Source organism: Trichechus manatus, unplaced genomic scaffold (genome assembly GCF_000243295.1).
Source record: "Trichechus manatus latirostris isolate Lorelei unplaced genomic scaffold, TriManLat1.0 scaffold00007, whole genome shotgun sequence".
Classification (NCBI taxonomy): domain Eukaryota; kingdom Metazoa; phylum Chordata; class Mammalia; order Sirenia; family Trichechidae; genus Trichechus; species Trichechus manatus.
This window is the reverse complement of record NW_004443943.1, coordinates 6,271,916-6,299,280: the sequence shown is the minus strand read 5'-3', so window position 1 is coordinate 6,299,280 and position 27,365 is coordinate 6,271,916. Positions and strand designations below refer to the sequence as shown.

The 27,365-nt window shown below is 38.4% G+C and overlaps 1 protein-coding gene across 1 annotated transcript in view; it reads left to right on the top strand.

Annotated features, from left to right (window-relative positions):
- Positions 1–91: 91 nt before the first annotated feature.
- The window catches only part of BICC1 (BicC family RNA binding protein 1), a 350,793-nt gene continuing 323,519 nt past the window's right edge, over positions 92–27,365 (top strand). The window contains exon 1 of the mRNA XM_004369872.2: positions 92–281. Within this exon, the coding sequence (XP_004369929.1) occupies positions 92–281 (190 nt within the window). The remainder of the gene's footprint in view (positions 282–27,365) is intronic.

The following is a 27,365-nucleotide window of genomic DNA, read 5'->3' as shown; positions in this document are numbered from 1 at the left end:
CGGGGAGCCAGTGGAGTCCGGCCGGCGAACGGAGGCGGCGGCGCAGGCAGAGCGGCGGCCGCAGCCAGAGCCCGAGCGCTGCGCGCCCACCATGGCCGCCCAGGGCGAGACTGGCTATCTGGCGGCGCAGTCGGACCCGGGTTCCAACAGCGAGCGCAGCACCGACTCGCCCATGCCCGGCTCCGAGGACGACCTGGTCGCCGGGGCGCCCCTGCATAGCCCGGAGTGGAGTGAGGAGCGCTTCCGCGTGGACAGGAAGAAACTTGAGGCCATGTTACAAGGTAGGCATCCCCCGCGTCCTCCGACTCCCCAACTGAGCTCGAACTCCTTCCCGGACTTCCCCGCCCAGCTCTCAGCGCCGTTACTCCCGCCCACAGAAGACTCGGTTCCCGGGTTCCCTCCTCCGCGGAGCCGAACTGCGACTCGGAGGACATCCAGGGAATCAAGACCCCATGGGACTCTCCACCCTTTACTCCTCTCAGGTCTCGAGGCAGCAGGAGCCCTGTGTAACTGGACTGGCTTCAGAAAAGCTGAAGTCGAGTTTGTTCAGGCACGCCCAAGTTGAGTTCTGGACTTTGGAGATGCCAACTTTAGCTGGGACACCTGGGCTGTGCCATCCAGACCTACTCTAACTCTCAGTATGCGTGACTCTCTTCTCCCTGACAGCCTCGAATTCTACTCTGCCTCTGTGTTTCTGTCTGTTTAACTCTTTCCCTTGTCAGTATCTACTTCCTCCAGCTGAGGAGTTTTGTCTCGCTACTGGGAAACGCTTTGCAGATGTCAAGGCTTAAGACAGGAGCTCCCCCCACCCCCCGCCCCTCCAGAGTAACAGGGGCCAGGGCTGGAGTGAGCAGCCAGAGCGTGGGGACTGTGTTAGGGCAGTGCTGCTGTGCTTGAGGGCAGTGTGTGTTCATCTTCTGACAGACTTATAAAACGCATCTTGAGTTACACTCAGTTCATAAAAATCTTCCTGTATTATGGGTGTCTGACTTTGCCTTTCACAATTTGGAGGTTTTTTTTTTTTTTTTTTTTTTTTTTAACTCTGTAGTTTCTCTGGGACTTTCCCAGAGGCAGAACAGCTTTGACGATACCGAACTGGACACAGACTCTAGTTTATAATGTGAGGATTGAATCCCTCCAAGTGAATGCTGAAGTGTCCAAGGTCATTTTGACCTTCCTTAAAAATGTTAGTTGCTAGCCTACTTATAGCCACCAGTATGGCTCATTTCCGCCATACAAAGAGAGAAATGAGATAGTTTGAATGACTGTCATTCTTAAAATAAGAGTAGAGCACCAGGCTTTGGCCTCACTAAGGGCGTTTGGTGAAGATTCATTCAGAGGATAGCAAGTGTCCTTATATCATGGGAGGATTGGCGCTTTCCAGACTTTCTTTTGTGGCTTTATGCATAACTTACTTTGACTTTATCAGTCAGTGCATCGCAGTATGGGAGCGATTTAGCTCTCTGTGAAAATGCAGTGGCTTTTTAAAACAATTAAGCAGGTTATTTTAAGACAGAACAACATGTTTTCCAAAACAATAACTTGGTGGAAACAAATAGCAGAAGTGTTTGGCATGTGTTTTTGGACGTGCTACAAACTTGTCTCCCTTGTTGCTTATTTTTATTGATAAACATCCCTAATACTTGGCATATCTGTCTCTTTCATGGTCTCGCTCTCTTTTTTTCAAATTATGTAACTCTCTGTGACAAACTGTTCAAATAAGAAAGATTACAGGGTACTTTTAGAAATTAAAGCCCCAGTTACATTTCAATAACTTGTTTTAGTTATTTGAGTTGTCCTGTGGCATTTTTTCTAGATTTTTCTGAAATAAACAAAATATTAAATTTATCTTAGAAAAATGTTGTTGTGAGATTCTTTGGCTTGAACAGGTAGAGCATATACCTATCCTTTTCAACACGTTTCCAGTTTGTTTTCTGGGTGAGTTTCGAGTAATGGGGAAGAAGGGTCTCCTGATAATACTGTATCTTTTTATGTTTTGCCTGTGTACATATAAGTAATGACAGTGGTATTGGCTTCTGGGAAGCCCATGTGCATAAGCTGGGCTTTAGAAGTAGGTTTATTTATTTATTTATTTTTAATGAATGAAGCCTGTCTTCTTTGTAGGGATATTTTGACATGATGCAGTTCAAAATAGTTTTGCAATAATTTTCTTTTATAGAAAGTCTTAACAGAGTCAACTTTTTTCCCCAACAATCTATATATAATGTAATATTCAGTTTTCAACCCTAATATTCTTTATCAAAGGTAGTGCTTTTATTAACTTTCCAAATCACCTACATGTGAAGTACTCCTAAGAAAGTAAACTTTGTACACTTTAACAGTAGAATCCAATGCACAGTTTACCAGGGTATTTTATAATGCGTGCTTCCCAGTGTCAAATTATGTGCGACCACCATGTTTGAAGGGATAAGACCAGTTTCCTGTGTCAAACATAGTTATTACTTCATTGCTTTATGCCAGGTAGTTATAGTAAGTGTGAGTACTGAGATCACACAGACCTGGGTTGAAATCCGTGTGTGAGCTTAGGAAAGTTCTGGGTCTCTCTGCCTCAGTTTACTCATCTGTAAAATGGGGCCAATATTAGTACTTTTCTCTTAGGGTTTTGGGAGAATTGACAGAGATAATACCTATGAAGTTGAAAGTTGTAACTGTGTTTGGTAGGTGATAAGAGCTTAGTAAATATTAGTTGCTTTTAAAATTATTATTATTAATAAACACCATATCATGGATTTAAAAGGTTTTTCAGTGCCTATCACAGTTTCTAATACTTGGTATATACTTGATTTAGGGAACTAAAGAATTTTGGATGATACCAGATTTAAAACATTTCATAATTGTAGATGTAAGATAGATAATAACCAAAGTAGGGAATGGTGGCAAGTCAACATATTCTAATATTGTTAGGTATTCTTGGGTGGAAAACTTTTCATTAGAAAAGTGCCAAGTAAATAAAGTCTGTATTTGCTTAGTTGAGTTTCTGATTATTTTCAATTCGAATTTGCCATTTTTCCTTTTACAATCATCTTAAAATATGTGGAGGTTCCCAAGTTAATTCAGGGTAAATAAGATTGTCTGCCTCTAAGTCAACAGAGTGCAAATTGGTGATTATAATGCTTGGAATTTGTTTCCAGAGAGACTGTCCTGGGGGCAAGTTAATCTTTAATGGGTTGTATTTTTATTAGTAGAAAAATTCTTCTATGCAATGGACCAAAAATTCAGTGAGGTTAAAATATGGGCAGTAGGGTAGTGGTCAGATAAATGAAATACCCCCCCCTTTTTTTTTAAATGTGTGTGTATTTTTTTTTTTATATGGAAAATTCCAGCTTGTAGAAAAGTGGAGAGAATGGTAATCCCCCATAGACCCATCGCACAGCTTCAACAATTATCATAATCAATTTTGTTTCATCAATACCACATCTTCTTCCTACCCCCCTAAATCATTTTTGTTGCACGTTTCATAAATCACATCATCTCAAGAAAATGTAGAGAAAAAATGACTAATTTTTCATGTTTTATTTGTCTGTTTTGGAACATCCATGAGAATTATCTGACATTTTTCTTGGACTTTAAACTAAGATCATCAGTTTTATCAGTCGACACCTTTGTAAATGTGAATTTTTTATTGTGATAAATAGATATATCTAACAAAGCATATGCCATTTCAACATTTTTTACATGTATAATTCACTGACATTATTTTCATCATATTGTGCATCCATCACCACCATCTATTTCCAAATTTCACATCACCCTTAATAGAAGCTCAGTGGCCCTTAAGCAGTGACTTCCCTTTCCCCCACCTCCCTCTACCCCTGGTAACCACTAAGATACTTTGGTTTCTATACATTTGCCTCCTGTAGATATTTCATGTAAGTGAGATTGTATAATATTTGTCTTTTTGTGTCTGACTTATTTCAGCATGTTTTCAAGGTTCACCCATGTTTGTAGCATGCATCAAGACTTCATTTATCTTTATGGCTGAGTAATATTCCATTATATACATATATATTCCATTATATATATATATTCCATTCTATTTTATATTTTTATATATATATATATATATATATATATACGCCCTTTTTTGTTTATTCATTTATCTGTTGATGGACATTAGGTTGTTTCTACCTTTTGGCTGTTGTGAATAATGTGGCAGCGAACACTGGTGTACAAGGATCTGTATGTGTTCCTGCATTCAGTTCTTTTTTGGTATATACCTAGGAGTAGAATTGCTGGATCACATGGCAATTCTATATTTAACTTTTTGAGTATCCATCAAACTGTTTCCCATACTGGCTGAATCATTTTACAATCCCACCAGCAATGGAAGTTTCCAGTTTATATAAATGGGAATTTATTTTGAACTTTAGATTTTAGAAGGGTATAGCCAGCCTTGGAATGGAAGCATGGACAGCATTATATAATGATAAAAGAAACATTGTTTTAAATTTCTGAATTTAATACTGATCTTTAAAATTTAGGTTACATGATTCATGTGAGATTATGTTGTTGATTCATTTAAATCGATTAAATGTGAGTTATGGCGTGTAAAGAGAGAGGAAAGGGGTATAGGGGAAAAGCTAGGAGACATAAGAAAGTAAGTGGGCCGAATGAGTCAGAGATACTGTCTTGGTGTTTGCGAGAGTACTGAGGAGACAAACATGGGATTTGCATATGCATACTAAGTTTTCTTTTAAATGGAAAAACATCTATGTGTGCCATGAAATTAAAAGTTCCCACATAAAATTTGGAAGCGTATGCATTTTTAGAGTTCTGAATTCCTAAACTTTTAGCAGACAAGTAAATAGGGAGGGTTACTGGGGGGTTGGGGTTGGGGTGGGGAATGACCTATTTTCATGAACTGAGGTTGACATCTTGTGGGCTTTTATGATATTGCTGCTAAACGCCTTAAAAACCATGTTGCAATTTTACAATGATAGGCATAACTGGGATCATTTACTCCTGCTTGCTTGAGTAACAGAACTAGTCACTAAAACAGAGGTTATCATGCATCACTGATTAAAAGCAAGAGGAGCAATAATGTTATCTCTTTAATATCAACAAACTTAATTGAGGATTGTCTCCTGATTTGGTGAATAGGTAACAATTTCCTAGATGTATTTTTTTTTGGGAGCAGGAAGAAATATGAAGCAAAAATATATGAAACTAAAGTACCGGAAGTGAAACTAAATAAGAGACGAGGTGAAAATAAAAGTTATCTAGCTAACACTTGATCAAGGCTAATAGTAAGAATACATCAGATAACTTTAATGCAGCTTAGTGATTAAGAGCACAGGGCTCTGGGTCAGATCTGGGTTAGAGTCTCGGTGTTACCTTTTGTTTATTTATTTTTGAACATTTTATTGTGGCTTGGGTGAAAGATTATAGAGCACATTTTTTTTCGTTTCCCATTTAACAATTTATACACATTTTGCTTCATGACATTAGTTGCAATCCCCTCAATGTCTACCCGCTTCCTCCCTGGGTTCCCCATTTCTATTTGCCCATCTTTCCTGCCCCTTCCTGCGTTCTGAACTTTGTTTCTGGGCATATGCTGCCCTTTTGGTCTCTTATGGTTGATTGTTCTGAGGAGCATGTTCCTCACAGGTGTTTTTGCTCGGTTTATAAGCCTGTCTATTGTTTGGCTGAAAGGTGATCTCCAGGTGTGGGTTTGGTGTTACCTTTATTAGAACCTGGAAAAATTCATTGCTTGAAGCCCCATCTCTAAAAGGGGGTGTTAATAGTAGTGCCTACAACCTGATATTAAGAGAAAAAAATGCATATAGAACACCACATTGCTGGCCATGTAGAAAGTGCTGAACAAATTAATAACATATTTATTGTAAACTGTAATGTATAATGTAATATTTAAAGTATACCTTCTTATATTGAGAAAATGAAAATAAGGATATTGGAAAATAACTGATCTTATGTTTACGGAACATTCACAGCAGTCTGAATATTATTACTGGTATTCCTAGTAGCTTTCAGTATATTGAAGGTCTTGCCTCTTGTAAAGGTGGGTGAGTACACCCTGACTAGAGATCTCTTAGATAATAGTGTGGAATTCTAGATTTTGCTCAGGTTGAAAGTGCTTTTCACCCTTTTTTAGCGGTAATTGTCTTTGCCTTGAACAGTCCTGAACCAATCATGCCTGCTATTTTTGCTTAACACTGGCAGCAAAATAAATTAATCGCCCTTCTAGTTGTCCTGAACTGAAGCCATTCGTTGGTGTCTAGAAAGAAGTTTTTCAAAGAATACTCTGTGCCTGCACTCGCTGTTCTGTTTGCTCACCTGTAAAATGGGGATAATAATAGTCCCACTTTAAGGGGTTGTTGTGAGCACTGAATGAGACAATCCATATAATGTGCTTACCTAGCCCAGTGCCAGGCACGTGGGGTTTAGTATACGTTAGTTCAGCAGCAGCAGCACTGTCCCACACGGTGGTTAGAGATTTCAAAACACTAGAAAGCAAGTGCTTGCTTTGTTGTTGTTTATTTGTTATTAAACTGCAGTGTGGACTCTCTTTTGAGTGGTTGGGATTTAATTTTTATTGAAAGTCCTCCTCAAATCAGAAAGTTTGTTAGGACGTTTGTAGTTATGTCATAGAGCAAAATCAGTGATTAAAATTGCTTTATATTCTAAATTGAAAAAAATACATCAGAAGGTTGTATAGCTTAGCAATAAAGAGGCTCAGGCTTTGCCATCAGACTAGCCTGAATTGGGGTCCCAACGTCACCTCCAGTGGAATCATTGTGAGGATGAAATGAGGTGAGTGGTAAGCCCTGAGCTCACAGCATAGAGTAAGCACCCTCAGTAAATCCCATCTCTATAAAGACTTGTGGAGTTTTGGCTAAGTTGATCATTGATAAGTTACAAGAAAGTTAAAACATAGCTAGAGAGAGATGTCATATTGATGACTTTAGCAGGCAGGAATGTATTTGCCTGCATGAACAGAAAACCCAACACGCAGTGACTTTCACAAGCCAGGGTTTATCTTTTTCACCTAACAAGAAGTCTGGGGCTAAGTGTCCTAGCTGCTCAAGGGCTTCTAGGAGCCAAGTGTCTTCTTTTTGCCTCTTCATCTTCTCCATCCTCAGCCTGTGGCTTTTGGCCTCGTAGTTGCAGTATAGCTGTTGCTTTGCTTTGTGGTGCATCTTTGTCTATGCAGGCAGAAGGGGGAAGAACAACCTTGGTGAGTAGCATCTGGGGTCTTAAAAGCCTGTGAGCAGCCATCTAAGATACTTCCACTGGTCTCACCCCTTTGGCAGCAAGGGAGAATGAAGAAAACAAGATACAAGGGAAAGATTAGTCCAAAGGACTAATGGACCACAACTACCATGGCCTCCACTAGCCTGAGTCCAGTACAACTAGATGGTGCTGGCTACCACCACTCACTGCTCTGACCGAGATCACAAACAGAGGGTCCTGGACAGAGCTGGAGAAAAATGTAGAACAAAATTCTAATTCACAAAATAAGACCAGACTTTCTGGCCTGACAGAGACTGGAGAAATCCTGAGAGTATGGCCCCCGGACAACCTTTTAGCTCAGTAATGAAGTCACTCCTGAGGTTCAACATTCAGCCAAAGATTAGACAGCCCCATAAAACAAAATGAGACTAATGGGGCACAACAGTCCAGGGACAAGGACTAGAAGGCAGGAGGGGACAGGTAAGCTGGTGATAGGGAGCCCAGGGTTGAGAAGGGACAGTGTTGACATGTTGTGGGGTTGTTAACCATTGCCATAAAACAATATGAGTACTAACTGTTTAATGAGAACTATTTGTTCTGTAAACCTTCATCTAAAGTACAATTATAAAAAGGGGGGGGGGGACAAAAGTAATTTCTATCAGGATTTTGCCTTTTTATCTGACAATACAGTCCTCTCCTGAGACTTCAATCTATATTTCTTTGTCCAGTCATTACAAGAGACTCTGGGAATGTATCTTCTTTCCCAGCCTTTCTATTAGGGGATGGCAAGGAAGAAGGGATGGGAATGGATGCTGGGTGTTGCAACTCATGATTTCTCCACAATGGGCAAAGCAGAGGGACACTGTGGCCCAAAATTCTAAGTTGTGACTGAAGTAAAAGCTTCCTTACATCCGAGACTTTGGCCTGTACTGAAAATCCTTAACAAGTTACATTATTTGGTAGTGTTATACATAGGTGGAATTTCTTTCTTGGTGTAATACAGCAATAAACCCAAATCCCGAAGAGGTAACTAACACCTTTGTACACCTAGAGCTGTTCTCATCTTGTCGCTCCTTTTACAAATGGCCTGGGACCACTAAGTACTGTAATTATCTTTCTGTCTACTGTTTTCTCGATATTGTATTTTTTCATTGAAAATCACATGACAACACAGATACCCATTTTACCTTTTATTACTCTAAGATACCCTTTTTCTCCTCGCTCCTCTCCCCCTGACCCATCTCAAATTTCTTTTACAATTGCCATGTTCAGTGTAGTTCATGTGTCTTAGTTACTTAGTGCTGCATAACACAAACACAGCAGATGGCTGGCTTTAAAGAACATAAATTTATTTTCTCACAGTTTAGGAGGCTAGAAGTCTGAATTCCAGGCGTAACTCTAGGGGGAGGTCCTTCCTTGTCTATTTCAGCTTCTGGTACCTACCAGCAATCTTTGTAGATGCATCTGTCTCCATTGTCTGTCTTCCTCTTTCCCGTGTGTGTGTCTCTGTGTCCATTCTGCTCTTTTTGTAACTCAGAAGTGATCAGATTTAGAACCCACACTACTCAGGTATGATCTGATGAACGTAACATTGAAAACTCTATTTCCAATAGGATTACATCTACAGGTACAGGTGTTAGGATTCCAACACAATCCATAATATCATGCTGCTGCCCTTCTGGCTTTGAGTAGATCGGTCACTTCATTATAATCTGGCCAACAAACCCAGAGTTTATTCAGAAGATGAAGTCATTTTGGAAGTACTCTGATAATAGAATTGTGCTTAGGTTTGTGCCATGTTTTGCTGTTTGAAATTATCCAGAATGATGAGCTAATAAAATGTACCAGTTGCTTTATCTTTAGTACATTCAGTTTATTTTAAAATCTAGTTCTCAATTTTAAAAAATGCATTGTGTAATAGTGAACATACGTATTTCTTTATATAAAACAAACTTCCTGCGATGAGACACTTTTTAACGCTAATTTATAATGGCTTTTGCAGTGTGTGGTGATGATCTTAGCAGTAAACCCTTGCTGTTATGCTGCAAAAGCCACCACATTTGACTTTTAATCTTTGTGGTAATGGTGTTTAGGAAAGTATCCAAAATGCATGAAACTATCAGTAGAAACATTCTGTGACTATTATACATTTATAAATCCTTTTCCTACTTACTAAGCCACTAATAGTCCCTGAGTGGTACAAATGGTTAAGTGTTTGGCTAATAACAAAGGGTGGCGGTTCGAATTCACCCAGAGGCACCTCAGAAGAAAGGCCTGGCAGTCTACATCTGAAAGAAATGTACCAGTTGAAAACCCTGTGAAAAACCAGTTGAAATGGCCGTTGAAAACCCCATGGAGTATAGTTTTACTCTGGAACACATGAGGTTGCCGTGAGTCGGAACTGACTTGACAGCAATTTTTGTTTTATAAGCAATTAGTAGCTGTAGGTAGGGAAATCATTTATATTTGTAATAACTATTAAATCCTGTTCCCATTTATGATGCTGGCATATAAAAAGATAATGCTTGCTTTCTAGCTGTAAAGTAATTTGTTATAGTGAATAAGATAAATCATACAGTCATTAGTCTACATGTAGAATTGATTTAGAGCTTAACCACACCTCTTATATAGGAAAGTGGTTAAAAATGTTGTTAGGTGTCGTCGAGTGGGTTCCAACTCATAGCGACCCTATGTACCACAGAACGAAACACCGCCCAGTCCTGGGCCATGCTCACAATCGTTGTTATGCTTGAGCCCATTGTTGCAGCCACTGTGTCAGTCCATCATGTTGAGGGTCTTCCTCTTTTTCGCTGACCCTGTACTTTACCAAGCCTGATGTCCTTCTCCAGGGACGATCCCTCCTGACAATATGTCCAAAGTATGTAAGACGTAGTCTTGCTATCCTTGCTTCTAAGGAGCATTCTGGTTGTACTTCTTCCAAGACAGATTTGTTTATTCTTCAGGCAGTCCATAGTATATTCAATATTCTTCGCCAACACCACAGTTCAAAGGTGTCAATTATTTTTCGGTCTTCCTTATTCGTTGTCTGGCTTTTGCATGCATGTGATGTGATTGAAAATACCGTGGCTTGGGTCAGGCGCACCTTAGTCTTCAAGGTAACATCTTTGCTTTTCATCTCTTAAAAGAGGTCTTTTGCAGTAGATTTGCCCAATGCAATGCATCGTTTCTTGACTGCTGCTTCCATGGGTGTTGATTGTGGATCCAAGTAAAATGAAATCCTTGACTACTTCAATTTTTTCTTCATTTATCATAATGTTGCTTATTTGTCCAGTTGTGAGGATTTTTGTTTTCTTTATATTGAGGTGTAATCCATACTGAAGGCTGTGGTCTTTGACCTTCATCGGTAAGTGCGTCTTCACTTTCAGCAAGCAAGGTTGTCTCATCTGCATAATGCAGGTTGTTAGTGAGTCTTCCTCCAATCCTGATGCCCTGTTCTTCTTCATATAGTCTGGTTTCTTGGATTATTTGCTCAGCACACAGGTTGAATAGGCATGGTGAAAGGATACAACCCTGATGCACACCTTTCCTGACTTTAAACCATGCAGTATCCCCTTGTTCTGTTCGAACAACTGCCTCTTGATCTACGTACAAGTTCCTCATGAGCACAATTAAGTATTCTGGAATTCCATTGTTCGCAGTGTTATCATAGTTTGTTACAATCCACACAGTCAAATGCTTTTGCATGGTCAATGAAGTACAGGTAAGCATCTTTCTAGTATTCTCTGCTTTCCCCCCACCTGTCTGTCAGTTTGTTGTACTGTGGGGGCTTGTGTGTTGCCATGATGCTGGAAGGTGTGCCACCAGTGTTCAGATACCAGTAAGATCACCCATGGCGAACAGGTTTCAGCTGAGCTTCCAGACTTAGACAGACTAAGAAGAAGGACCCAGCAGTCTATTTCTGAAAAGAATTAGGCAGTGAAAACCTTATGAATAGCAGCAGACTATTGTCTGATATAGTGCCGGAAGATGAGCCCCCCCAGGTTGGAAGGCACTCAAAAGACGACTGGGGAAGAGCTGCCTCCTCAAAGTAGAGTCGACTTTAATGACGTGGATGGAGTCAAGCTTTGGGGATCTTCATTTGCTGATGTGGCATGACTCCAAATGAGAAGAAACCGCTGCAAACATCCATTAGTAATTGGAATGTGGAATGTACAAAGTATGAATCTAGGAAAATTGGAAATAGAAGTGAAATGGAACGCATAAACATTGATATCCTAGGCATTAGTGAGCTAAAATGGACTGGTATTGCCCATTTTGGATCGGACAGTCATATGGTCTACTATGCTAGGAGTGATAACTTGAAGAGGAATGCGGTTGCATTCATCGTCAAAAAGAACATTTCAAGATCTAGCCTGAAGCACAACACTGTCAGTGATAGGATAATATCCACACGGTTAAACATAGGATTTGAAAATTAGCCATTGCAGCTTTTTTTCTGATTGAAAAAGTAATAGAAATTTATTATAGAATACTTGAAAGTACAGGTGTGAAAAAGAAGAAAAAAAGTCATCTGTAAGTCCAAAATTCAGCACTAACCACTGATAACGTTATTGTAATTTTTTCCAGCTTTTTTGCAACACACATTTATTGAGTTCCTGTCATATGCCAGCTGCAGTGTTGGCCTTTGGGGATACATACAAAAACAAGATATATATGGCTCCTGCTCTCAGGTGACTTTATTCAAAACTCTGATCACATCTCCCATCTTCTTCACTTATAAACGGTTATATACTATTCACCCAATACATCTTGCTTTGTTTAAATATTCCAATATTTAATGCATTTTTAGGTGACCAGGCAGTGGGAAAAGTTTACTCTTTGTGTTCAAACTGCCCTGGATTCAGAACCTGGCTCTGTCTTTTATTAACTGTGTGGCTTGGGCAAGTTAATAACTTCTTTGGGCCTCAGTTTCCCTGTCTCTAAAATGTGGATAAAAGCATTGATCTTCTTGGTTGCAAGAGAGAAATACTGTATGTAAAGCACCCAGTAGTGCCAGATGTAGAGCAGGTTCTAAAGAAATGGCAAATATGAATATTAATAGTACTGCTCCCCAACATTTTTGCCTAAAACCTTTTCTGTATCCTTGATTATTCTCATCGCAGAAATTCTTACTAGTGAAACATTTGGGGCAAAGGGTATAAATATTTTAAGGCTCTTGGTAAATATTGCAAAATTACTCTCTGGAAAGGGTCACAGGTAAGGCAGAAGACACCATGAATTTACAGGATGTCTGCCCCTTGTGTCTGTGATCCCTACAACCTGGCTTGTTTGAGCTGATGATTATGAGTCATTAGGAAGTAGTTGATTTACCGATCCACAGTTAGTTTTGCCTGTCTCACCGAACATATTAAATGCTGTTTATCATACCTGATTAGTGTATTTGTGGAGCAGTGTTTCTTAAAATTTGTGCGGCATAAAAACCACCTGGCGAGTTTGTTTCAAAAGGCAAACGCTTGGCTTCTCCCAGAGATGTTGATTCTGTAGGTTTGGGGTTTGGAGAGTTGTGGTGATAGGAATCTGCATTTGGAAAAGAATCTTGTGTGAATCTAACGTAGGTGGTCCTAGGACCACACTTTGAGAAACATTGCTAGGTGGTTAGATCATGGTCAAATAATTAAAGTAAAAGAGATTCAAATTCTTTTCTTTCTTTGATCCCTTTACCCTTGAAGTTAATACTTTTGCTACATTATTAAGCCATCTTGAAGCATTTTAGTCTAGGAGCCTAATTTATGACTGGCATGTTGTTTTCAGTGGCTTGTTGTGAGGGACTTTGGGGAAAGAGCACAAACCCACATATTCTTGTGGAGGGGCTGTGTTGTCTTTACTATTGCACAGTGGAGTCAGAATACATTTCATTTTCCAACAGATTCCTATTTAGTAGAATAGACCCCATTTACTATATTATCAAATAATTTAAAAGGACACATATATTTTCCTTTTTATTGTAGAAAGTGTATAAAAGCAATATTAAGGGAACTTTAAAAAAGAAAATGAATGATCAGTAATCTTACTATCCTGACAGCTATTTTCGTTTTTCTGCCTTGCAATATACCCATAGCTGTCGAATTGATTCCAACTCATAGCAACCTTACAGGACAGAATAGAACTACCCCATAGGGTTTCCAAGACTGTAATCTTCACAGAAGCAGACTGCCACATCTTTCTCCTGTGGAGCGGCTGGTGGTTTGAACTGCTGACCTTTTGGTTAGCATCCAGACACTTGACCACTGTGCCACAAGGGCTCCTTCCTTGCAATATAGTCTTTGACTATTTGCTTAAAGTTTTATATAGTTGCTGCTGTAGTATTAACTACTGTTTTGTATTCAGTATTTATCTTAGGCTGGGTTCTCTCGAGAAGCAAAACAGTAAAGTGTGTAAAAAAAATATATATATATGTAGAGATTTATATCAAGGAGATGGCTCACGCAGTTATAGAGGCTGGAATGTCCCAAGTCTGTGGGTCAGGATAGAGGCTTTTCCTTTTTCACGTAGCTGCAGGGGCTGGCAAACCCAAGATTGGCAGGGCAGAGAGCAGGGCTCTTGCTCACAGGCTGCAAAGATCAATGAATCACAAGATCAGCAGGCAAGACTGCAGGTAAGCTGCTAGCTCAAGTCCCAAGAACTGGAGGTCAGATGAACAGGAGCCAGCTACAGGATCCAGAATGAGCAAAAGCCCACAAGCCTTGCCAGAATATCCACTTATATTCAGTGCAGGCCATATGCCCAAGGAAACTCCTTTTCAACTGATTTGGCCACTCACAGCAGATTCCATCATGGAGATGATCACATAATATCAAATCTCGTCATGGAAGTGATCACAGCATCATATGACTATCAAACCACTGAGAATCATGGCCCAGCTAAGTTGACACACAACCTTAACCATCACAGTATTTTAATCTATTAAACATTTTTCATATTTCTAAGCAGTTTAAGAATTTGTAATTTAATTGTTGAATAATGGTACATTTGGATAAAATTTTTTTTTTACAGTTATAGATCCCTTCATAATGAACATGATTGGCTGTGTGGTGTTTTTCTCCTTTGAAACTATATCCTGAGGATGAAATTTTTAGAAATGTCTATTCCTGAAGAATGTTGGTGATTTTGAAAACAGTAGCTGACTTTTATTGAGCATTTACTATGTATGAGGTGCCATTCTTGGTGCTTTATGCTGTTGAATCATCTCAGCCTCTCAACAGCAACCCTGTGAGATACATTAAGACACCCTCCCCTCATCTTACAGACCCAAAGGCTGTAAACTCTTTAAACTTGGAGCCTTGCTTCTGTAGTTCTAAGTAGATCTAAACACTAGTTTTCTTCTTAGGGTTGTTGTAGAGTGTAGATTCCCCTGCAGTGTGGAGACATATCAAATCTGAGTGTAAGATGATAAACTGCCTTCCAGAATGGTTTACAGTGCTCCTCAAGCTCCCTGCAGAAATGCAGAAGACTGTGATAGACATTGAGGTGGGAGCCTGGCAGACCCAGGCTAGAATTTTTGGTGAGAATGCAGAGATTCCAAAGCTCTGCTTTCTACTAACTTTGATGAGGTTTTTCTCCTCTGTAAAATGGGGATAATAATATCTCTCTCCTAGGTATCCCTGGGTGGTGCAAACGGTTAAGCTGCTAACTTAAAGGTTGGCGGTTTCTCAGAAGAAAGGCCTGGAGATCTACTTCTGAAAAATCAGCCATTGAAAACCCTATGGAGCACAGTTCTACTCTGAAACAGATGAGTTCTCCACAAGACGGAATCTACTAGATGGCATGTGGTGGTAGTGGTAGGGTTATTGTGAAGATTACTTGGTAATGTTTGTGAAGCATGTCTGGCTCCCAGCTGGTGCCCTGTAAATGGTATCTGTATGTTTCAAATTCATCTCCTATTCTTCTCCAGCATCTAGTTGGTGCTGTGAAAGTAGCTGGGCTGCATTTATTGAATAAATTATCCACGATGGCTTTAGATGAAAAATTCTGGCACTGATCTCATGGAGTGGAACTTTAAAGCTAGGGCATGTGCTTGACTTTAACAAACAACAAACAATTTTGCAATACTTATTGAGTAATTCTCTGCATGCTGGATGGTCTTTCTTCACCCTCACCCTCAGTCTAGGGAGTATTTAGAATGTTGCACTATTAGTAACATTTAGCATTAGTAGCTATTAACATTAGTATGGAGTTTTGAATGAGGATATGCAAAATTTAATTTCATGTTGAGTGAGGGTGATATTGAATAGTTTGTATCTGTATCTGATCTGGATTAATTTTATAAATTGAAATTTGTCAAAACCAAAACCAAAAACAAACATGTTGCTGTCCAGTTGATTTGGACTCATAGAGACCTTACAGGACAGATTAGAAGTTCCTCATAGGGTTTCCAAGGCTGTAAATCTTTATGGAAACAGATTGCCACACCTTTCTCCCGAGCAGTGGCTGGTGGGTTTGAACCGCAACTGCTGACCTTTTGGTTGGCAACCAAGTGCTTTAACCACTGCACCACCAGGTCAAGGTTAACATAACTTTTCAATTTGTTTAGTTGCAGACACTGGATTTTCTTGTTCTTACAATAATACATCTCTAGATGTGTGTTTAAATATGATATTTTTAATTAAATAAGAGATAATCAATTTTGAAAAATAAAAATAAGATTATTCTTTTATGTTACTTTGCTCCTTGCACTAAGATAATTTTTGGTTTATTTTGAGTTACAGGAAAATACATCACTTTTCTCAGGAGAGCATGTGACGAGCAGTCAGGTGACTTGAATTCATGACTCAGCCTTGCCATTGACACTGTCACCTTGGACAAATCATTTAACCTCTCAGGGTTTTGGTTTATTGTTGTTGCTAGCTGCAGTGTCCCTAAAAATCCCTTCCAGCTCCAAGATTCTGAGTCTGTTGTTTGGTATACAATACAAGCCCAATAATATTTTGTGTGTGCTGTCGGAGGCTGACTTCAGCTACAGGTACATGAGTAATTTTGATCAGAATATATCTTGATGTACCACTGCATGCCTGAGCATTCACAGCGAATGGGGAAGATGATGGAATGAAGTCAGTGGGAATGTCTCAGCTTTAGGGGAGTGAGTACTCAAAACAGAGCTAATCGCTTGCTCTGCTTTCTAACATCTTGGCAGTCAGGTTTGAAGTGTCCTGAGTTCTGTGGGCTAAAGATGAGCTAATTTAAGGTTTTCTGCAGAAATTGAGTAGGATTACAGCATAAACAATAGCCAGGAGTTGTTGGTGTTGACACATTGTGTTAGATGAACAAAGATTATGTGCTTCCCTGAGTAGCATCTTTTTGTCACATTTTCCTTTTCCTCTGCCAAAGTGTCCAGTTATTAAGCTTTATGGGCCAAGATTTATATCTAGTATCTAAACCACTAGAGAAGCGTAGCAGTGAATAATGTTCATTAGAGTAAAAATCTCAATTAAAAAGAAAGACATCTGTGTGTGCAAATGTCAAGTATTTTCAGAATTGTTCTAAGAATTACTTGCTGTTGATTATTGAGAACTAACACACTGTTTCTCTGTCTTGCATAAAAGACCACTAGAACTTGTATTGTCTATGGCCTTAGTTTGTCCTTTAATCTTAATTGACTTGTAATGAGAGACAATTTTCATTCTGAGCTTTTGGTTAAAAAAGTATCATTTAAAGCAAAGTCAACATTCTGACAAGATTTTATGCTCTTATTAATTGCTTGATTATATTGATTTAATTGAAATATGTTTAGCGCGATGGTTGCAGGAAGAATTGTGTAAAGAAATGTTTAATCAAGTGAAATTTTTTTTTTATTAAAGTATTTGGCGAGAGTAAACCCAAGATTACCATAGATCTCCAGAGTTTGAAATTTTCAGAGATCTGTAATTTAGTAAAGCATTACTAAAGCTTATATTGTCACCTAAACTGAAAGATTGCATTAAAAATATATTTACTATCCTTCTTCCTCTGTTGCTTGAGGCAAATAGAGACCAATTGTTGTGCCTTAGATGGCTGCTTGCAAGCTTTTAGGACCCCAGGCGCTACACAACAAACTGAGCGGTAGAACACAAGCACTAATATGTTATTAGGCCAGGTAACTGGGATATCCCATGAAAACATGACCCTAAACCTCCAAACCAAGGAACCAAATCCCATGAAGTGTTTGATAGTATATAAACAGCCTCAGTAGCTACTCTTGTTCTTTTGTTTTTTGGTTGTTGTAAATATATCTGTCTCACAACTTTTGCCAGTTGAACTTTTTTACAGATATACAACTTATTGATAGCACTTAACAATAATCATCTCTGCAACCCTGCCCTTAATCAGTGAAGTTTTTCTATCACTGTAAACTGAAACTCGGTACTCCATAAGCAGTAATCTCCCCTTTTCCCTTCCTTCCTGCCCCTGGGGAATCAGGAATAGGAAGAAGAAATGGAATGTGTGGCTAATCACCTCCATGAACAACTAACTGCCTCCTTTGCCACGAGACCAGAAGAACTGGATAGTTCTTGGTTACCATTACTGAACATTTTGAGCAAAGATTCTGTAGAAGAATCCTGATCAAAAGGGGGAAGATGTAGAACAGAAGTTTAAATTCTCATGGACTCCAGACTTCCTGGAGCCAGGGGTCTGGATGAACCCCTGAAACTATTGCCATGAGATAATCTTTAAACCTTAAACCGAAAATATCCCCTGAAGTCTTCTTAAAACCAAACAATAGTTTAGCTTAACTAGTAAAAAATGTCTGCCTTGAGCATTACACTGTTTTAAGAATTACCTATATGGACTCAAATTGATCACAGCTACTGGTGGTGTAGTGGTCAAGAGCTACGACTGCTAACCAAAAGGTTGGCAGTTCAAATCCACCAGGCACTTCTTGGGAACTCTATGGGGTAGTTCTACTCTGTCCTCTAAGGCTGCTATGAGTCGGAATCAACTCGATGGCAACGGGTTTGGTTTTTTGGTTTAATCAAAAGATTAGATAGGAACCTTGGGGGCAGTGAGTTTATGTTAATGGGGGAGGAACAACTCAGAAAAGAGGGATGAGGATGAGGATGGTTGCATACCTCAAAGAATATAATCAGTGTCACTGAATTGTACGTGTAGAAACGGTTGAATTGGTGTATGTTTTGCTGTGTGTATTCTCAACAACAACAAATATATATATATTTTTTACTGTCAGTGAATGGACATCTGAGATGTTATTTTTTATTTTTGAGCATTTTATTGTGCTTTAGATGAAAGTTTACATAGCAAGTTAGTTTTCCCATCAATATTTTATACACAAATTGTGTAACATTGATTGCAATCCCCACAGTATGTCAGCACTCTCTATTTCCTCCTCTGGTCCCCCATTTCCATTTGTCCAGTTTCCGTGCCCCTCCCTGCCTTCTCATTTTTGCAAATGCTACCCTTTTGGTCGCATAAAGTTGTTTATTCTAAGGAGCACATTCCTCACAGGCATTATTGTTTATTTTATATGCCAGACTGTTTTTTGGCTGAGAGGTGCCCTCTGGGAGTGTGTTCAGTTTCCAGTCAGGAGGTTGTCTTAGGGCAGTAGTCTCAGGGGTTCCTCCAGTCTCTATCGGACCACTAAGTCTGTTTTTTTTTTATATGTTCTGGACACTAAATTCTTATCAGATATATGGTTTTGAAATATTTTCTCCCATTCTGTAGATTGTCTTTTTATTTTTTTTTAATGTATGAATTTGAGTTTTGTTCTACATTTTTCACCCATTCTAACCGGACCTTTTATTGTGATCCAGGCCAGAGTGGTCAGTAGTGGTGGCTGGGCACTATCTAGTCCTTCTGGTCTCAGAGGTCACTATGGCTCATGTGGGCCGTTAGTCCCTTGGGCTAATTGCTTCCTTGAGTCTCCAGTTTTCTTCATTCTCCTTTGCTCCAGATGGGAAGAGACCAGTAGTTGCATCATAGATGGCAGCTCGTAAACTTTTGAGACCCTGGACACTGCTCACCATACTAGGATGCAGAATATTATCTTTATGAACTGTGTTATTATGCCAATTGACCTAAATGACCTCTGAGACTATGGTCCTTAGCCTTCAAGTTCAAGAGCTCAGTCCCTTGAGGTGTTTGGTTATGTCTAAGAAGTTTTCATAGTTGTGCCCTCTATGTGCTCTATTATATATATGAATATACAGACTGCACTTACAAATATGTATGTAGAAATATCCAGAACTATACCTATATAACCACGTGGGAATATTCCCATATGACTTCCCATACCTATTTAACATACACATCTGATTATGTATCCTCTAGTAAACTATTGTTGCAGGATTGTATATATTACAGTATTTACCGTGGTTGCCCTTTATTCCTGTGTACCTCTCAGTGTCTTCCTTTGTCTTGGTCCCATTGTGCTCACTTCTCCCATATTGTGTATTGTCTTTACTTTCACCAATGTTAACTTGTATCTACTATCTAATTAGTGATTCTCCCTGCCTCCCACTCCCATCCTTGGCAACCTTCAAAGAATGTTTCTTTCTGTGTGTAAACCTTTTCTTGGCTTTTTATAATAGTGGTCTCATACCATGTTTGTCCTTTTGTAATTGGCTGTTTCACTCAGCATGTCCTCCAGATTCATCCATATTGTGAGATGTTTCACGGATTCATCATTTTTCTTTATTGTTGTGTAGAATGCCATTGTGTGTATGTACCACAGTTTGTTCATCCATTTATCTGTGGATGGGCAGTTAGGTTTTTTGAATAGGTTTTTTTGCTATTGTAAATAATGTTGCGGTGAACATGGGTGTGCATATGTCTATTCGTGTGATCGCTCTTATTTCTCTAGGATATATACCTAGGAGTGACATTGCTGGGTCATATGGTATTTCTATTTCTAGCTCTTTGAGGAAGCACCATATCATTTTCCATAGTGGTCGTACCATCTTACATTGCCACCAGCAGTGTATAAGAGTTCCAGTCTCCCCATAGTCTCACCAGCATTTGTTGTTTTCTGTTCTTTGGATCAGTGCCATTGTTGCCAGGGTGAGATGGTATCTCATTGTAGTTTTGATTTGCATGCCTAATGGCTAGTGATCACGAGCATCTCTTTATATGTTTGTTAGCAGCCTGAATGCCCTCTTTGGTGAAGTGTCTGTTTATGTCCTTTGCACATTTTTAAATTGGATTGTTTGTCTTTTTGATGTTGACATGTTGAAATTTTCTGTAGATTTTAGAGATTAGACTCTTGTCAGATACATCTTTGCCAAATTTTTTTTCCAAGTTTGTAGGTTCTGGTTTTACTTTTTTGAAGTGTTTTGATAAGCATAGGTATTTAATTTTTAGGAGGTCCTAGTTATCTGGTTTATCGTTTGCTGTTTGTGCATTTTTAGTTATGCTTGATAGTCTATTTATGCCATAAATTAGGGTTCCTAGCTTTGTCCCCATGTTTTCTTCCATGAACTTCATTGTTTTTGGCTTTACATTTAGGTCTTTGGTCCATTTTGAGTTAGTTTTTGTGTATTGTGTGAAATATGGATCTTGTCTCATTTTTCTACAAATACATATCCAGTTTTGCCGGCATCATTTGTTAATGAGACTGTTTCTTCCTCACTTAATGGACTTTAGCCCTTTGTCAAAGATCAGCTGTCCGTAGGTAGATGGATTTACTTCTGGGTTTTCAATTCTGCTCCATTGGTCTATGTGTCTGTCATTGTATGAGATGTGTTATCAATAGAAAGTAGATCTGACCAGTAAAAACAACTAGGCTTGAACAATAAAACAGTATAAGAATGGATGTGAATTTGAAAGGAGTTCTGTACGCTTTACTTACAGACTTACGAAAATTGTCTCTCATCATAAGTCAATTGGGTATAGTGAGTCCATCTAAAAAACCCAGTGGGAAATTATTGCATATGATAAAAAAAAAACCTGAGTGTATATTATGGGACTACACAAATGAATGAGGCCTTCACCTTTAAGAAAAGTACAATCTAGTGGGAGAGAGGAAATGTACATATACTGATCAGGTAGAAAACAGAAGGAGAACCCATAGAATAAGGTACTACTTAGTTAATATGTCTTAGCCTGAAGTTGCCCACCTTCACCCACAAGTCAAGGGTTTGTGCATAGCTAGTTTATTTAGGAAGTGATCTCTACGAGAGGAAGTCAAATAAAGAGGAAGGTAAAGCCATTCCCAGTACCAGCACTAGTTGCCATGGAGTTGACTTTGACTCATAGCAACCCCATATATGTCAGACTAGAACTATACTCCATAGGGATTTCAGTAGCTGCGTTTTTGGAAGTAGATTGCCAGACATTTCTTCTGAGGTGCCTCTGGGTGGACTCTAACCTCTAACCTTTCAGCGCATTAACCATTTGCCCTACCAAGGGCCTCTCAAAGTCAATACAGTGAAGCATTATGAAGTTAGGTACCAATGAGGGCAACTGCTGCTTCTGATGAGCCCCAGAGACTTATGTCCTTCAATCGTCCACCTCAGGGATGAAAAGGAGAACATTTATCCTTGAGTTTCTTTCCCTTCTTTGAGAAGGATTAACGGTAGCCTAATGGGGATTACCGCCCCTGCACTTCTGGGTTACACGTGTGATGACTAGTGGCCCCCGCAGGCATCCGACAATCTCCAGGGCCAGGAAGTGAGCAGTATGTCTTGTGGAAGCTTGAGATGGAGCCTTGTCAGCGCAAAGTGAGTTGATGCCTGAACAGAGTGGTTTGCTGTATCCTGAAGGCAAGGGGATGTGAACGGTGTGTCCAATATGATTTCTTTGTATACTTTAAATGCAAAAAAATTTCAGAAAGGGGAGAGATGGAAGTTGATATTTAAAAAAATTTCATGCCTTTTGTTCTAAATCAAAGAAATGTCTTTATTGTAAATTCTTGATGACTGCAAGTGAGTATGCTTTATGGAATTACAGAAATAACCCTGCCTGCTCTCATTTGATTTTTTTTTAACATGACAGGACAGAATTTGCCTTAGGCAAACTTTTATGAACAGATAGATGTTTGAAGAATTGTTTAAAAGATTTTTAAGAACAAAAGAGCAAGAGCAGACACTTGAATCTTTTGTCATAGCTGGTTCTTTATCTTTTGTTAATAGTTTAAAAAGAAAAAGAGCACTTTCATATTTCATAAAGGTGGAAGCATTCAACCATTAAAACCTGAACCATGAGTATTTCCTTCTGAGACTTGCAGAAAAGTATATCTGCATGAAGGCAGAGTCCTGCGGTGAGTGGAACCCTGTAATAGCATTTACATTTGGTGTTAACATGCACGTAATAGGAAAAAGGATTCAGTTATTTTCAAGCTCTCAAATCCCAAATGTGCTGAGTAGACTTTTCTTTTAAAAAATAAATATACAAAATGGATTTGTGTGACTTTAGTTTAAAAGAAATGTTCTTGCATTCCATAGTTAACAATTGTAGCAGTATCACTTTCTCAGGTTTCCATATTTTTAAAGTGGACTATCATGGTTTGGCCTCAGCTACTAAATTAAATTATTGCTGGCTCGCACATTCCTTTTGGTTACGCTGTAATCTTTACCTCCATTGGAAAGTATGCCCTATTTTGAATGTTTATTTCAGGCCACTTGGCTTGAAACACTTCTGTTTAGCAGTGAAGCATGGATGTATATAGTATATGGGTGATACGTGTTTATGTATCTAAAAAGGAAAGAAATGGAAATAAATGTAACACTGTAAGAATTACAAATACATATTAGTAGTTAGGGATATGAGAACCTCAGAGGTGGTAAGAAAAACATTCAGTGCAATTAAATTCTCTTGATAATTGATAGTTTTTCTAGTAATGTGTATATAAAAATATGTCTGTATTTCTCTATTATGCTACAACTCAGGATATACTCACTTGGTTGTAATGCATAAGTAGTCTTTTAACATTTCTTAGGATCTCACATCACTCTTAAAAAATGTTTGTTTCTGGTCTTTGCAAACATAGAAATTAAGGTTGCCCATGATGATGAAGCAGTTAGATTTGGAAAGAGGATCTAGGACCTCTGATCCTACTCTATAGGAATATTCTAAAAAGTGACCACAAGTCATTTTTTTTTTTTTTTTAAATCTCAGGAGTTTATGAGTTTGTTCAATTTATAGCAGCATCAGACTCCACAAGACTTAATGGATTGGGAAGATGGACCCCAAAACACACAAACCTACCCTCATCCAGTACCAAAATAATAATAATAAAAAACTAAAAGTTACACATATTGAAATAATATTTTCTGGAAATTAGAAGCAGATGTCTTCAAATGACCATTTTTCTATTGCCCCACGGTATACATTCCTTTTTATTGTTCTCATTTTGTGGATAGACGGTACACTTGAGTTCAGGGCTTGGAAGAGTGCAGGGTGAAGCATTTGTTCAGCTGTTCCACTTGACATTCCATAGAATACTCAAGATGTTCCTTTTACTACCTCCAGCCAACTTGAACACACATTGGGCTCCCCAGACCTCTGCCTGGAGAAAATGGGAGTTAGAGGTAGAGAAGGAGAAAGCTATTTAAAAATATTAAGTATTTATTTTTGTTGTTGCTGTGGAGGTGGTGATGGTGGTGTTAGCTGCCATTTACTCGGCCCCCAACTCATGGTGACCTCATGTATAACAAAATGCCACCCAATCCTGTGCCATCCTCATGACAGGTTATAGATTGGACCCATTGTGACCCATAGAGTTTTCATTGGCTGATTTTCAGAAGTAGATAGCCAGGCCTTTCTTCCTTATCCATCTTAGTCTGGGAGCTTGGCTGAAACCTGTTCAGCATCATAGCTACACACAGCATCCATAGCAACACACAGGCCTCCACCGATGGTTGGGCAGTGGCTGTGCATGAGGTGCATTGACCAAGAATGAACCCGGGTCTCCCACATGGAAGGTGAGAATTATACTACTGAACCTAGGGACAGTTAATCTGTGGGTGAAAAAAGCTTTATGCCTCCCTGCATTTTGTAGACTAAGATAGTGAAGGCTATGAAATTGGCCTGACAGAAATTATTTTCACAGTAATTTTTAAATAAGAAAATAAAGTTACACTAAAGCTTACATTCTTTCAGTCATGTTATTGACTGTTTAAATTGTCCATTATTCAGATAATTCAAAATATATCAAATATGTTATTTAAAATGTCTTAAACTTATGTTTAAAATACGATTATAAAGTTTTTGGAGTAATTTAGAATTCCAAATTTGGAGAAATTAACCTAGTCATTGTAAACTTTTAATATCCATTTCAGAAATGAATTTCATATAAGATGACTAATAGAGGGACATTATATGATTTATTGTGTTTCTAAATTTGAGAATTTTGTGGCACTAATTTGTTGGGATAGAAATATTCTGTGTATCATCACCATAAGTGCCCTGTCTAAATATATATGTTTTTATGCTTTTATTATTACTATTTCTGTCATAAACATTTTCAAATCCATGATTTTTAGTTAAATTCTAGTTAATCAGTTCATAGTGTTTTTGTTTGTTTTTTAACATTTTATATTGTGAAATAAAAACAGATAGAAAAAAGTGACAAAAATGAATAGCTCAATAAATTATTACCAACCTTCAGATAAAGAAAGAAGACACTGCCAGCTCCCAGAAGTGTTCCCTTCATGCCCACTCCTTCACCCTTGATGGTTACAGCTATCCTTACTTTTACGGTAATGTTTTTCTTACTTTTCAGTATAGTTTAGCTACCTATACGTACATGAATCTCTAAACACTTGGTTAGTTTTGCCTGCTTTTAAACTTCAAGTAAGTAAAAATATACAATATATATACTCTTGGGTCTGACTTCTCTCGCTCAAAATTAGAAATTCATCAATATTGTTGTATATTTATAGTTCATTGATTTTTATCGCTGGAAGTTTTCTGTGGTATGAATGTATCATAGTTTATCCTTTCTGCTCTGAAAATCCTTGCCTTTTAATTGAGAGTGTTTAGTTCTACTAACCTTTAATGTAATTAGTGATGTAGTTGGATTTAGAGCTATAGTTTTACTGTTCGTGTTCTGTTTGTGTCATCTGCTTCTGTTCTTCTATTTTTCCTATTCTCCCATTTTTTTGGTTGATTACTTTTAAAATTTCCATTTAATTTATCTAGTAGCTGTTTAGCTCTTTTCCTTATTTTTATAATAGTTGATGTAGGGATTGCAGTGTGCATCCTTAACTTGTCACAACCTATTTATAATTATTTTTGTACTACTTCATGTTATATGAAAGACCTTGAAACCACATAGATCCACTTACCCTATCCCCTACCTCGCAACTATGCTATACTTGCTATATGTGACACACCTACAACATTATAATTTTTGTTTTAAAAAACTATATGTATTTTAAAGAAATTAAGAAAAATATTTTGAACCTATCCACATAGTTGCCATTTCTTGTGCTCTTTATTCTTTCCTGAAGATCCGAGTTTCTATCGAATATTTCCCTTTACCCTGAAAAACTTACTTCAGCATTTCTTGCAGCTGGTTTGTTAGAAAGCAGTTTTCTTTTATCTGAACATGTTTTTATTTTACCTGCATTCTTTGGGGTAGCTAGCCTATAGTATGCCTCCAATGATTTTGCTCCAGTTGTTCTTACCTTTGGTAATCTTTCACAATTGTTGGTTGTCTTTGTGACCAATCAAGTATGGTGGAGGTGATGGTGTGCAGCTTACAAGGCTAGGTCATAAAGGGCACCAGGGCTTCCACCTTTCTCTTGTGATCCCTTCCCTCTGGGGGAAGCCAGCCATCATAAGAGAACGCTCAGGCCGCTCTTTGAGAAGACCCATTTAGGGAGGAACGGAGGCTCCTCACTAACATCCAACACCACCTTGCCAACCATGTGAGTGAGACACCTTGGAAGTGGATCTTCTGGCTTCATTCAAGTCTTGAGATAATTGGAGCCTTGGCCAGCATCTTGACTGCAACCTCATGAAAGACCCTGTGTCAGAACTGCATGTCCAAACAGTCGCAAATTCCTGACCCACAGGAACTGTGAGAGATAATAAATGTTTAATGTTGTTTTGAGCTACTAATATTTCCCTTAATATATTATTTTCTCTGACTGCTTTCAGATTTCTCTTTATCTTTGTTTTTCAGCAGTTTCACTATGATGTGCTTAGATCTAGTTTTCTATTCATCTATCCTGCTTGGGGTTGGGTGGGCCTCTTGACTCTGTAAATTTATGTCTGTTACCATATTTGGAAAATTTTCAGTTATTTCTTTAAATATTATTTCCACTTCATTTTCTTTCTCTCTCCAGTGACTCCAGTTACACATATGTTAGACATTTTGTTATAGTACTACAGATCACCATTTTTTTCCTCACCTCCTTTTCTCTCTTCTTCAGAATGGATAATTTCTACTCTTACGTGTCTTCAAGGTCACTGACCTTTCTTTCGTTATCTTCAATCTTCTGTTAAGCCTATCCAGTAAATTAAAAAATATTTCAGATATTGAATTTTCACATTTCAGAATTGCCCTTTAATTGTTTTCTATAGTTTCTAGTTCTTGGCTGACAGTTTCTATTTATTAAGAGCACAAACCTTCTTTTAAATTCCTGAGCATTGTTATAATAGATAATCCCTGTGTCTGTGAATTCCGTCTCAGATTTAATCTTTGTTGTTTTTTTCTTGAATATGAATTGTATTTTCTGTTTCTTCTGTATTGAATGATTTTGGATTTGATTACGAACGTTGAGGATTTGGGGATCTCTCCATCTTAGGCCTTCTTCTTTTTGAGATTTATCCCCTTAATTTTCTAGCTATCATAGTTGCCATCAACTCTGGTTTTTTAAATATGCAAGACTGCTGGTTTATGTTTCCATTTTAGCTGCTTTACCTGCTCTCTGCTGAGGCCTGCCGTTAGATGAAAAGCCATTAAAGTGAGAATTTCACCAGTGCTGTGCCCTTCTTCCAAATTTGACTTTCTTCTGGTTTCTGCCTGCTTTTGGTCACTCTCTTTTGGCTCCAGGTAGTTTTTCATATTTTGTTCATAATTTATAGTTGTTATCTGTGGAGAGGTTTGGTCTGTTTGAAGTTACTTTATCATTACTGGAAGCATAAGCAGTGCTTATCCTGTCTACTATATGTTGATGGTTATTTTAGTTGTTTTCAGGTTTGGGCTATAATGAATGTTATTGCTGTGAGCATTCTTTTTTTTTTTTTCAGTTTTGTTT